General features: G+C 40.0%; 1 protein-coding gene across 3 annotated transcripts; it reads left to right on the plus strand.

Annotated features, from left to right (window-relative positions):
- Positions 1–11: 11 nt before the first annotated feature.
- Positions 12–13369, plus strand: ARRDC4 (arrestin domain containing 4). 3 transcript variants are annotated; one of them, XM_057544167.1, is made up of 8 exons: positions 12–465; positions 4686–4752; positions 5004–5151; positions 7425–7527; positions 8533–8966; positions 9315–9477; positions 10057–10211; positions 10566–13369. In XM_057544167.1, exons 1-8 carry the CDS (start codon positions 177–179, stop codon positions 10620–10622), a joined length of 1416 nt encoding a protein of 471 aa, XP_057400150.1. In that variant the 5' UTR covers positions 12–176; the 3' UTR covers positions 10623–13369. The 3 variants fall into 3 exon arrangements, with proteins under 3 accessions (XP_057400150.1, XP_057400151.1, XP_057400152.1); XM_057544168.1 differs by having other exon boundaries at positions 8533–8789; XM_057544169.1 differs by lacking the exons at positions 10057–10211; positions 10566–13369 and having other exon boundaries at positions 8533–8997; positions 9315–9423.
- Positions 13370–13571: the final 202 nt, after the last annotated feature.

Below are 13571 nucleotides of genomic sequence, written 5' to 3' on the forward strand. Positions count from 1 at the left end.
GCTGGGTTTGTTAAAGCGACAGGCCCTACGGCGCACCGGGGCTCCACCGGGCACCGCAAAGCGGCAGCGCGGGCCCTCGGCGTGAGCTGCCGCCCGTGACAGCGGCGCCGCTCTGCTCGCGACCCCCGCTCCAGGCCGCTGCCGACGTCCTTGGTGCGGCCGCGTCGGCCGGTAGGATGGGCGGTGAGGCGGGGTCCGCGGCGGTGGTGGGCTCCGAGGGCCGCGTGAAGAGTCTAGGTCTGGTGTTCGAGGACGAGCGCAAGGGCTGCTACTCGAGCGGCGAGACGGTGGCAGGGCACGTGCTGCTGGAGGCTGCCGAGCCGGTGACCCTCCGCGCGCTGCGCCTGGAGGCCCAGGGTCGCGCCACCGCCGCCTGGGGCCCGAGCGCCGGCGCCGCTGCCCCGGCAGCCGCCTCGGAGGTGGAGTACTTGAACGTGCGCCTGAGCCTGCGCGAGCCCCCGGCCGGTGAGCGCGGGCCACGGCCCCGGAGAGGGACTGGCGGGACTGGGAGGGGGCGCGCCGGCGGATGCCCACCGGCTGGGTGGGCGGGGGGTCCGCCCACGGGGTAGCCGGCCTCAGTTTGGTCGCCTTGACGGGCGGGCAACAATGCCTGCGCCCCCAACCTCACAGCACCGGGGAGATGGTGCTCACCTCTGCTGGCGCCCCGCCCCTGGCTCGCTGGGGTCTGACTGGCGCCAGGGTCCCAGGACCATCTAGGACAGCTCTGGGAGTGAGCCGTTGCCATGGGAACCTGTGATGAGCAGTCAGGAATCGAGGATCTGGGGATTTAGGTTCCCTCTCTTGTGGTCTAAGGAATGGAGAGCGGAACCAGAGTTTACGAGGTTCCATTCTGGGGTACCCAGTGTTTATGGGGGCCCCTTCTCCCCCGCCCCGTCTCTAGATGCTAGTTCTTGGTGCATGATGAGTTAGCAAAACCTCAGTCTTAGGAGGAGGGAAGTAGTTCCTGAGCGTTACGTGTTCAAAGGAAGTGCTTTTTGACTTGATCATCATACTTGGTTTCCCTCCTTTGGGGAGTGGGGTAACTTAAGAGTTCTACGTCTGTCTAACTTTCTTTGTATTTATTTTTCACTTCTTTTTGTTTCCTTTGCATTCTCTTCCTCCCTCCTCTAGCCCACCCCCGTAGACCTTTAGTGACAATGGGATCTGGGCACTGTAAGAGTTTCTGGAAGAATGATGACCCTTCTTGTGAAGTCCAGTTAATAGTGTAGGCTTTTACACTCTTTAAAGTGCCCATGTGGAAACTCACTACACGGGTATTCTATCAATATTAGGTGCAAAAAAATACTAGGAACGGTGAGTCTTAGTCTTCTTTCAGTTGGTAGGAACTACTTTAAACTATTTTACTTTTTGCCTCATGAACTTCAGCATTTATCTGTAAAATAAATAAGGGTATAGACTCTCGGCCCTTGAAGAATAAAATACAGCGTATCAGTGTTTAACCCTTGCTATGTATTATACAAAAATCAGTAGTAAGTGCAGTTTTTCCTTGTCCTGCTGTGGAGAAGTAGACTGTTCACAGTTAAATCCTCAAGGTATGTGAGAATCGAGTAATCCCAGAAACTGTGGTGAGGAAAACATGTATGAACCGAAGCCCTCTTTTGGATTAGCAAGTGTAGTATGTTAGGTGACAGTTCTTACCTGCCTTATGCCCCTTCATCAATATGGTTTCCAGAATCAACCTATACATGCCTACCCCAAGGTAACAGACAGCACAGATTTTCAAGATGGCTGACTGGAGTCAAGGGCAATGGAAGAGGGACGTAAATTGGTTTTTTGTCCAGGACTTTGGACTCTGTATCTCTGTTCCCATAACTACTCAGTAAATAGATGTAAGATTAATAGCAGTTGGACCTGGGATTCGAAGTAAAAAAAACGCTTTGGTAAAATCTGGGCTATCAAATAGTGTTTGATTCACAAGTCAGGTTTTGTTTTGTCATTCTAACGGAATAGAATGGCTAACCCTAGACAACCTGAAAATCGTAGCTTGTTTTAGAATGTACCATAACAAACCTTGACAAAAAGTAAAATCATGGTCTGTTTTAGTTGATTTCATTGAGAAAAAAAATCACTGCTAATATCTGTAGCTTGGAAGAGGCTAGCAACTTTACATAGTTGTAGACTCTTAGGTTCATTTAATTCCAAAACCTAGCTGAATTTCAGCCACCTGAAGAGATTTTTAGAAATCCAGATATTCGGGAAGTATGGCTGTGGGATCTATTTTCAAAAAATCTACTGGATAATTTTTTGGCATTGTTAATCTAACTACTTGCTATCATGGTGATTGATTTTCTTCATATTTTTATTCAATAATTATGGTAGAAAGACAAGACACATCAGAGAGTTGGTTTCACATCTTGGTCGCACACCAGGAGTACGACCTTGTGCACGTTCCTCATCCTTCCTGAGCCCCAGTCTGCCTCTGTGATGGTGTTCTAGCTCCCACTCTCACCAGTGCTCTGAATTATGAGTTTGGGCTGAAGGACCATTAGCGAATGAAACATCTTGTGACATTGTAGTTATTGCATAAGACAAGGGTAATAAACTATAAGAGCAGAAGCAGAAATGGGCACATGATTCAGCTTGTGGACCTTCTTAATTAAAAATTAATAAATAAACGAGAAAGCAAGCAAGCAAAGATTTGATTCCAAATACTATAACCCAGGTTCATCAACTTTCTCAAAATTTTTCCTGTTTATGTTTTGAGGTAGTTGAAAGCCTCATTTTAAATGTTCTAGTTCCTATGTTGATTTGTTTTTTCTCTGAAGAGGGAACTTCATCTCTCTCTCAACCTCTTCCAATGTCCTGTGCAACTCTGTTCTTCACACTTGCCTGTCATGCTCTGCCTCATTCCCTTCCCTTCATCTAAACCCCTTCTCACTTGTCTCCATGCCAACCCTTACTTCAACAGCAGAAGTGGTCCTCAAGATGCCCCCGCCACTGCCATGGACTCCAGCATGCTAGGGTCATTACTTGTGTACAAGTGTCTGTAGCCTCCTTTCCTCCCAAGATCTATTTGGGGATTGAAGTTATTTAGCTTTGTATCCATTTTGTATCAGCTTTGTCCCTGACATTTAAGCACTGTAAATTTTGAACATAAATGAAATCCACATTTTTAAACATTTTAAGTACTTTGTCATATTCAGTAATCTAACGATTACAAATTAGAACTTTAGCCCAGCTCTAAGGAGTGTTGGGATTCCTTGAGCCTAGTACCTGATAGCTATAAAATGGAGAGGCTTCCCTGATTCCAGTGCTGTAGCACTGCTGGGGCTTATAGGGCGGCTCTGGACACACCTGAGCTCTGGGACTCAGTCTGTCACTGTCATTTAACATGGTCTCATGTCCCTATGACTTATTCACTTAGTTTCCAAGTCACCCACCTGTTGAATATTTCTATTTGATCTTAAGTGGCAAATACTTGTAAGATTTTTTTTTTTCTAATATATTACACATTGAAAATTGGAGATAGATTCAGGAGACTTAATGGGCCAGTAATGCATTCCTGTTTTCTAAAAGTATAAGGTTGAAATGTTAACTGAGTTGATGACGGTCTTAAAACTCTAGTATTTAAATGAAAAATTATCCCATTTCACTAGTGATTTCTGGCCTTTAAATTTTTTTTAATGAATGGTTACAGTAGAAATCTCCATTTCGTATCTACTGACCAGGCAGATCTCAGAGAAAGTTCTCAGTCTGTGCTGCACTTTCTTCATCTTAATCATCCCACCCTTGATGAGGGAATTTAGTTCTAAACTTGAATCTATGCACATAAAATGAAGGGAACATTTATAAGTATCTCTGGGGAGCCACCCAGCCAACACTGATAGCCCTGGAGTTGGCTTTGGATCTGAACAATACAGTCTCTGCACTCATCAGAGCTCCAGCAGTGCCTCTGGCCTTGCTAGGTCCATCCACACCCTGCCTCCTGGCCTTCTCACAGTCAGGGGTAATGAAATGAAATGGGGCTGGCTGACCCCAGAGCAGGAGGAAGGAGTCGTGGCCATGCTTGGCCAGGCCCACTCCATATCCCAAGTTAAACAACATCCCCTATTAATCAGTAATGACTCCTGCCTAATAGTTTGTCCTGTTGGTTTGGCTATTTAGTATTCAGTATTCATAATATTCCAAGTAAATTTTTCATCTCCTTTTCCATCTCTGCCCAAAGAATATTTAGTCTGATTTTTGTGGTATACCCAAAATAAATAGATCTGTTTTTTTCTAGATTAATTTTAGGTCCAGTTTAATATTGGTACCTCATGTTAGTATAATAGTATACTAACATTAGTATACTCATGCTAGTATACAAGTGGGGGAAATAAATGTTTATGTATATGTAGGTATGTATGTGTATATGGTTGTATACACATATATATGTATATGGGAGCTCTGGCATTTTATGGTAATTACTTGTGTAATTGGTCTATTTGCAGATGGAAGATACATACATGTATACATACATACATATATGTGGTTTGAAATTGAGTAAACTTGGTAAAAGTTGATTCAAAATTTAATTCTCTAAATCTCAGTTTAATGTACTTTTTGACGTATATTCAGTGTTATATATAGCTAGGAAAACCTTTTTAAAAAACTATGATTTACATTGTGAAAATTCTTGATGTAATATGAACCTTAGTGAAAATAAAATGTATTCTCTTTTTTAGGTGAAGGCATCCTCTTACTACAGCCTGGAAAACATGAATTTCCATTTAGCTTTCAACTTCCATCTGAGTAAGTGAAACTGTATAACTGGGGATTTCCTTTCCCTGCACCCTGTCTATCCAGTTGTATGGGCACCAAGTACCTTCTGACATTCAGGTGTGCATGTTTATCCTGAATAACCCCTGAGTAGACCTAACCTCGCTCACCTTTTTTTTTTTTTTTTAAAAACAAAACAAAACAACACAACACTTTAAGGGCTTTTCCCAGTTTTGTTAAACTGAAAAACAAAGTTAAAAAGTCATCTCTTTGGTTTATTTCAGACCTTTGGTAACCTCATTCACCGGGAAATATGGAAGTATTCAGTACTGTGTGAGAGCAGTTTTGGAACGACCCCAGGCACCTGATCAGAGCATTAAGCGGGAACTCCAGGTCGTCAGTCACATCGATGTCAACACACCAGCATTACTAGTAAGTTCTTCCTCCTTCCCCTTTTCCTCCTTCCCTTCCATCCTCCTTCCTTTCAACTGTGGTCTCTACATTTAGCAAGTCTGGTGGCAGCCTGTCCTGTCACTTTCCGATATAATCTTATAACCCATAGGCATTCACTATAAATATGTGATTCTAAGTTGGGCAAATTACAAATTGTGTGTGTTAGTACTATTGATTGTGTCCCTGTTGTTCAGGGCTTCTTTTGCCAGAAAGTTACATGGGCTTAAAATGCATTAATAAGGCTTAATAATAATAATGCACACACACAAAGTAGTTACTTTTCCCAGAGCAGCCACATTCACAGGGCTGTGGTATTCTAAACTCTTCGCTAATAGCAGGTTGAGGAACAGTAATTATGGAAGAGTATTAATCACGCCCAGCCTGTTATTGAAGCTGAGGCCATTATGCTGTGTCTCCTTGCATTTTGCATGTCATTTTCTAACATTAAGTAAGTGCATGCAGCTGCTCTGGAGACCCTTTCACTTATCATTTCCTTATGACAGATTTGGCCACATTAAAGCATTGAACTTCTAATAATCACCAGAAATACTGTAGGCTGATAAGAAAGATTAGGCTATAAGTAACAACAGAATAGGCAAGATGGGAGTTAATGAGCTAGATTCTTTTATCTAAACCCATATTATCAAAATAATATAAAATTATACCTTGTACTTTCATGATAGCTACTAGGACCTAATGGTTCTTCATTTAAATATGAATGAATGATTTTTTACTTCATAATTTAAACTTTCCATCATGATACTGATGTTACAAAGATATATTTTTAGTATTGGAGGTTTCTCTTTCTAGCCAGTGTTTTTAAAGATCAGGAAAAGAAACAGGAGTTAAAAGTTGTTTAACTCTACTTCCACACAAAAATGAAATAGAATTTACTCTGATGTTCACCTTTAGATTATAAAAATGTAACAGGTATGCCCTAGTTGCATGGTCCCTTGTGGCCAAAATCGTACAGTAGCCAGACCCAGCTGACCCGGCTTATAACTATGACTTATCACCTGCTCAGCACCTATTTTGAAAATTGATGATGGTAATAACTGCTTTGTGTTTTTAAAAACTACTTAGAATTGGGTGGTTAACTAATTCTAAACTATTTATGGGGCCATTGTGGCAAATAATTTAAAGATATTTTATTTTTTGGCAAAAGAGATACTATTTGTCCTTTACTGTCCTTTTATAATTGAAAAAAATATTGCAACTTTGGGTTTTACAGTGAACTTTTGGTTTGTGTGTCTTGTAAACTGAGCATTTTAAACAGTATTTTTTTTTTTTTTTAATTTTTATTTATTTTTATGGCTGTGTTGGGTCTTCGTTTCTGTGCGAGGGCTTTCTCCAGTTGCGGCAAGCGGGGGCCACTCTTCATCGCGGTGCGCGGGCCTCTCACTGTCGCGGCCTCTCTTGTTGCGGAGCACATGCTCCAGACGCGCAGGCTCAGTAATTGTGGCTCACGGGCCCAGCCGCTCTGCGGCATGTGGGATCTTCCCAGACCAGGGCTCGAACCCGTGTCCTCTGCATTGGCAGGTGGATTCTCAACCACTGCGCCACCAGGGAAGCCCTAAACAGTATTTTATAATACTGTTTTATAAACAGTATTATATAAGCGTCTTGTATCGCTTATCTTGCTACTGTAGAATAGAAAGTGGGGTGGTGAGTTCAATAACCCTTTAGATCCATTACACTAGGTGTGTTATTGCACTGCTGTTACACAAAACCCCAAAATCATTCTAAGTTAAGGACACTTGAAATTTCTGCCTAATACATTTTGAAGTAAGGAAAAAAGGCTGTTTGCTTATTCCATATTTTAAATGCCAAGACAAAAAGAACATTCTGATTATTGATTTTTATACCATTTCTCCTTTTCCTGATCTACACATAAAGTCTTTAAAAAAAAAAGTAGTTCTGTCATGTTAATAGGTGCTACTACAGTTTTTGATTGCTTTTTTAAAGGATGGTATATCACTTCCAAGAAACACAATGAAAATATAGGATAAAATAGAATGATGTCATCCTAATTTGAATCTGAAAATTCACCTTAGTTTTCCTGAAAAGGGAATGATTTTTAATGCTTTGTCTTTAAGTATTTTACCTAGTTTGTCACAGGAAGATAAGAAAGGTTGATTTGTTGTTTTTTGGAAGACATTGCTGTACAACTGTTTAATAAAAAATGACATAACTTTAAGTTCTGTGTGTTTTCTAGACCAGTTTAATTATTTTTATTATTTGACCTTTTCAAGACCCCTGTATTGAAAACTCAAGAGAAAATGGTTGGCTGTTGGTTTTTCACTTCTGGTCCAGTCTCGCTGAGTGCCAAAATTGAAAGAAAGGGATACTGTAATGGTAAGCAAACTGTTTAAAAATCCAAATGCAAGGTTCATTCATTTTATTAGCTAATTGTAAGTGATTTTTAATAGTGTGTTTTGTAATTTACCAAGTATATACTATTTTAAAACATGAATAATACAGTTGTGTTGTTCTAGTATAAATAATTGATATTTAAATATTTGTAAATAGATGAGTGGATCCCAATAATCCTGGTATTTCTGACTTCGGTCCTGGTACTTTCGTAACAAAGACTAAAACCAGTAGAGTGGGAAAATGCCAGCATTTTATTTTAATGTTGCAAAAAAAATGTTCCGACCAGTGTTGCTCAGAAGAGAGCTGTTGTCATATGAAAATACTGTTAGGCATTCTGACTCCATGCTGGGAATTCAGATATATGGGAGGGGCTAGAATGTAGAACATTGACACTCTTAACAGTCAGATTGATATCAGAACAACAATCTGTGAAGGGCCCAATTCCGTCCAGTGGATTTGGCCCCCACTCCAGGGTTCTGGCTTGTTGGGAATGAATATGGTATGGAATGGTATGATGGTGGATGTATAATGTGGGTGTAAAACTTGCCTACTCCACCCATTGCTTTATTTGTATTTATCAGTTCCTAAAATGGGAAGACTTTGTTCTTCTGTTGGGAAGATTTTAATTTGTTAGGCACTAATGAGTTTGTTAGTGATCTTCTGTACTTAACGTAGTACTGAATCATTTATTTGTATGTCTTCTCTTAATTTTTGTAGATACTGGTCATTTACAGATCTTTAGAATTGGTAGTCTAATATTGCTACATTAGAAAAGTGAATCATGCAATAGTTAGAAAACAGTATCTACCACAACCTACCATAAATTTTCACTTCTCTGACTCAGATTTGCAATGTAAGTTTTCCATGAGGCTTCTCAACTTGTTAAAGCAGCGTTGCCACGTTTCAGCTTTCATCAGTAACGGCTCTGTTCCACCGTGGAGAGAATTTCCTCAAGGGTCTCTGAAGGTGTTTTTGTTTTCTTTTTAGGAGAAGCTATCCCAATCTATGCAGAAATAGAGAATTGTTCCTCTCGTCTGATTGTTCCCAAAGCTGCCATTTTCCAGACGCAGACGTACCTGGCCAGCGGGAAAACGAAGACCGTGCGGCTCATGGTGGCCCACGTGCGCGGGAACCACATCGCCTCTGGGAGCACCGACACCTGGAACGGGAAGACCCTGAAGATCCCGCCCGTGACGCCGTCCATCCTGGACTGCTGCATCATCCGAGTGGACTACTCCTTAGCTGTGAGCACGGCGCTTGGTGACATGGAAGACGTAGCATGCGGCCATACCTGGTGCCGTGTTACTGGGAAGATGTGCCTTTACTACCCGGGAGAATGTCATGTCATGTCAGCGCTACAACAGATTGAGCAATATGTGAAGATTGGCCTTTGTTCTTTAATCAAAAACTTCCCCTCTGAGGTGTTTAATTAAATAACATGGAAGAATGAAGGTGCAGTAGGGCTGCTATATTGAAGACATGTACTTAACTTTCTGTGGGTCTGTGTAAGCTGTGCTCACTTACAGTGAAGTGTATTAAGGCCACATTTCCCCATCACAGAGCGTTCACTGTATTTCGTGGGGTCTTCATTTGGTTTGTTCTTCATTTTATTCGTCAGGACAATTTACAGTTGTGTTGGGGGTGGTAGCAGACAACAAAAGCATTTTTTCTATGAAAAAATAATCGGGTTTTTTACTATGAGGTTTAACTTACATTTGTGCCTTTCTCTCTCTCTCTCTTTGTTGTTGTTTTGATTTTTGGCATATTAGGTGTATATTCACATTCCTGGTGCTAAAAAATTGATGCTTGAGCTGCCCTTAGTGATTGGCACGGTTCCATACAATGGTTTTGGCAGCAGAAACTCCAGCATTGCCAGCCAGTTTTTTATGGATATGAGCTGGTTGACTCTGACTCTGCCAGAACAGCCTGAAGGTAAAATGTTCCGAGGTTCTTTCAGAATGCAGTTTTACACATAGAGTACTTAAGAACAGGACTTAGGAGATAAGAAATGCTCAAATGATAATTACTGCTGCCACTACAACTATCCTTACTCTTTTTATTACTAAAAATCATAAAACATTATTCCCAGAAGGGACTTTGAGAGTTTAGCTTATCCAAGACAGAAAGCTCCTAATGGCAGATCCAGAAATACAATCTACATCTCCTGATTCCTATTTATAATAGTAGAAGAATGGAAAATAATCAGAATACTAGTATAGTGTGTTATGTTGGTGTTTTCTGTAGCCACATTTCAATGATTCTTTTTTTAACCTAGACTAAAACGCGTCTCAAAGAGAATATAAACCAATGTTAATAGTACTTTAATAAAAGCAGAATCTACTGAATATTTTTTTGTTGTAATGGGCACAAAAACTTCCTGATTAGAGGAGAAAATACCAGTGTTTTATCTTCAAGTTAAGCTAAATTCCTTGTTCCTGTAAGAGTTCAGAAGAGATTAATGTAATTAGTTTTTGCCTGGATTTCTTAGATCCAACTCCTTTTTTGTTTCAGCACCACCAAATTACGCAGACGTGGTGTCGGAGGAAGAATACTCTAGACACGTTCCTCCTTACCCTCAACCCCCTAACTCTGAGGGGGAGTCGTGCTGTCCTATGTTTGCCTGCATTCAGGAATTCCGATTTCAGCCTCCACCTCTTTATTCAGAGGTAAACAAAGCAAAAGAAAATTAGACTTGTGTTGTGCTGTTTGTAAATAATCCTCTGTGTCTGTTTTTGACTCCCGATTAGTAGGGGATACATACAAAAAATTTTTTACGATGGTGATAGATTATCACTGATCCGCTTACCACATTTTGCGGTGTTTTCTTGGTATTCTCTAGCATACATGTAGAGTACCGTGGATTGCCTTTAAGGCCATGGAATACAGAGAACTTAAGTGGCCTACTGGGACTTCTTAATAGGCTTTAAGCAGTTTGGCTTATGACCATATAATTAGAAATAGATACTAGAATCACGTTAAAGAATGCTGCAGTAGTAATCTTGGTCTGCTCGTTTTTACAGGTTGATCCACATCCTAGTGACGTAGAAGAGACCCAGCCTGTTTCCTTCATTCTCTGAACATATTTCAGAAATCACTGTGTTCATCACCAAATTAGAATGTTGGTTCTTTCCCCCTGCCTTTTTGGGGAAGAGGGAGGGAAGATTAGCTTAAGAACATAAATGAACATCAAGACTGAAGGTGATAGAAATTAAAGAATGCGTGAACTTTCCAGTGGGCCAACAGGATTGTTGCACAAGTTTGTGATGGGGTCTTGTATCCCCGGAGAACTATGGGACGAAGATGTGAAAAGTCACAGAATGTAATGGAAGTCCTGATGGTGATAGAGTAAGTGAAGAGTGCCTATGCTGACCCAAGAGAAAGGTGCCTGTAAACAGTGAAAACACTATGCGAGCATATCTTTACAAAGGTTTCTCAAAGTAGAACAGATGTATCCTCAGCTTTAAGACGGTATGGACGCATTGGGAGGAGACTTGATTTTGGAGAACGTAGCAGCACAAGGGTGTGCATGAACAGGAAAGGGGCCCACTCTAAATTAAACATGAAGCGAGACCCTCTGGTGTCAGGGTCTTCATGATTTCTAACCATATTCCATAGGACTGAAGTCCTTAAAAGAATCCTTTTCTGAGGTCATGGTCTTATGAGGTTCTAATGAAGTAATACAGTTTTCACTCTTTTAATGGTAGTTTAAGAGGTAGTTTGTAAGTTGGCTATACAGTATTATGAAACCAAGAAAGAGTTCCTTCCTTGAAAGGCTTGTCAGTTGAAAGGGGAAAGGTGTACTTCAATATGAAAACACATTTTGTTGAAAGTTGCACTTTTTATCCCCTTTAAGTACTTTAGCAGGGTACATGTTTGATTTTCCTCATGTCTTATTTACCTAGGAGCATATTAGAAAAAGACAGGGTTAAAAAAAGAAAAAAAAAAAAAGAAAAAGGCTTGCATCCTTAGGATGCCTTGATAACTGCACAAGGGGAGAAAAGGCCTTTTTTACCTACCTCTAGTGGGGTTATCAGAATCAGATATGTTTTAAAACTCCAGGCCGGTGACGTCTTCTTTGGAGTTTCTGCTCATTTGCAGTAGCAATCTCATCTCTCCTATCCCTAAACCTGAAACTGGACCAAGGGCAAAATCTATAAGGTTAACATCAGTTGAAAGTTAATATGTGTATACCAAAGGGTATTTCAAAATAAATGCAAAATCAAGGCAGAATTACCATTTTCCATTTTTTTGAAAAGTCATATAAACTTAATTTCTGTCAAGAGACTTAAGTCTACTGATGGCAGTCACTGTGTTGTTCATTGTTATTCCAGTTCCTTAGTAATTCTGTTTAAACTGTGATTTTTTTTTATTGTTTTGGTGCAATATTTTATTATCCTTTAACCTCAGGATATTCAGACCAACAAGATTGTGTTGCTGCTAAAAGACTGAGCAGTGTTTTTACTGTCCCCCTGTCCCCTCCTAGTCACAGTCACATGTTCACTTGTTTTTACTTTAATCTGTTGGTTTTGTGAGCTGAGAGCATTTCTGTACACTAAGTAGAAGGGAGGTAGGGGTTCCCATGATAGAGATTTTGGACCAGCCCAGTACTTTGGTTTTCTCCATGTCTTGAGGGTTAGATCTGGAAACCCTGGTGCTTCCCATGCAGAATACTGTACTTCATTCAACTGAACGATTAGCTTTTCTTTCAGTCAGTGTATTTCGTTAGAAATAGAAAAGTTCTAAGGTTAAATTTTGTATGTAAAAATTAGTTGGACATTTGATTAGGGATTTTTATACAAACATTAGGTAAATGTACGCTTTTCACCCTTGGGCATACCTCTCTTCTCTGTAATCACATAAGCATCTTAAGCCGTTCTTTCATCTTTTAAGCCACTGAATGAAAATCACAGTACAAACTGTTTTACCAATAATTGTGGTACTGAAATCGTCACAAATCTTTTTTCCCTGCTTTGGTTTTTTGGTGATCTTTTATTTTGCTTTGTTTTTGTGGGTTTGTTAGCTATGTGCTGTCTAAACAGTTTTATTTTTACTTTAAAAATAGATCACCTTCAGCTATTTCTTGACCTCTGAGTTGTAGTTTACATGTTTTGTCAAGACATTTTCCATCTCCATGATACCAAAACAAAGTAAAAGAAACAAAACAAAATGGTATGGAGGAAGAGAAAGTTTACCTATCTGGCTGCAAGTAGAAAAGCAACTGCTTACTGGAATCCTTCACTAGGAATGTTTTGTCACCTTTTTTAAAGAAATCATGAAGTGCACCCACCAAATTAAAACAAAGCTGATTTTTTAGCACTTAAGAGAATAGCTAAAAGGTATGATTTGCCTTATTGAATTGATATTGGTATGTCTGACCTTAAGCAGTAGGTTGAAACTGCATACCTTTCTATAATCAAATTATTTGATGAAGGTAGAAGATTCTACATTGGAACAGAGAATACTTCGGAATGAAGGTAAAAATTTAGCTGCTATTTGCTTGTTTATTCTCCTCTTGCTTAGTTTGCAAAGAAACTGTGGCCTTAGAATTTTCTTTTTGATGCAAAAATTTTGAAATTGAGAAAGTGCATCTTTTGGCACACAAAATTCTTCCATGGGCAGAACTTTACTTTCATGTTTTTGTTTTGCACAATAAGAAACTCAGTAGGCAGGGGTTATGTTTTTGATAAGTTAACTATGAAAGCTTTTTATTTTTATTATAAAAATGTAACAATTTAACCCACAGGGGGGAAAAAAAAAAGATTGTATTTTGTACTCTTGTCTGAACCCCATGGGTTCCTTTTGTTAATAAAATGATTACACTGATGCTGTGAGTTGCTAATTTTGTTTTTGTTTTGTTTTTGTAACACTATGATTTAAATTGTTACAGACTTAAGGGAAGTCAATACCATGAGATAAAATGTTACTGCTGTTAAGATCCTTTTGTAAATGTGTGCTATATCATCAGGCCAGGCACAGCCCTGGTGGATTCTGAGCCTGTTTTTATGATGGCCTCAGTTTCCCCAAAG

This window comes from Balaenoptera acutorostrata, chromosome 3 (assembly GCF_949987535.1).
Source record: "Balaenoptera acutorostrata chromosome 3, mBalAcu1.1, whole genome shotgun sequence".
In the NCBI taxonomy this organism is placed as follows: domain Eukaryota; kingdom Metazoa; phylum Chordata; class Mammalia; order Artiodactyla; family Balaenopteridae; genus Balaenoptera; species Balaenoptera acutorostrata.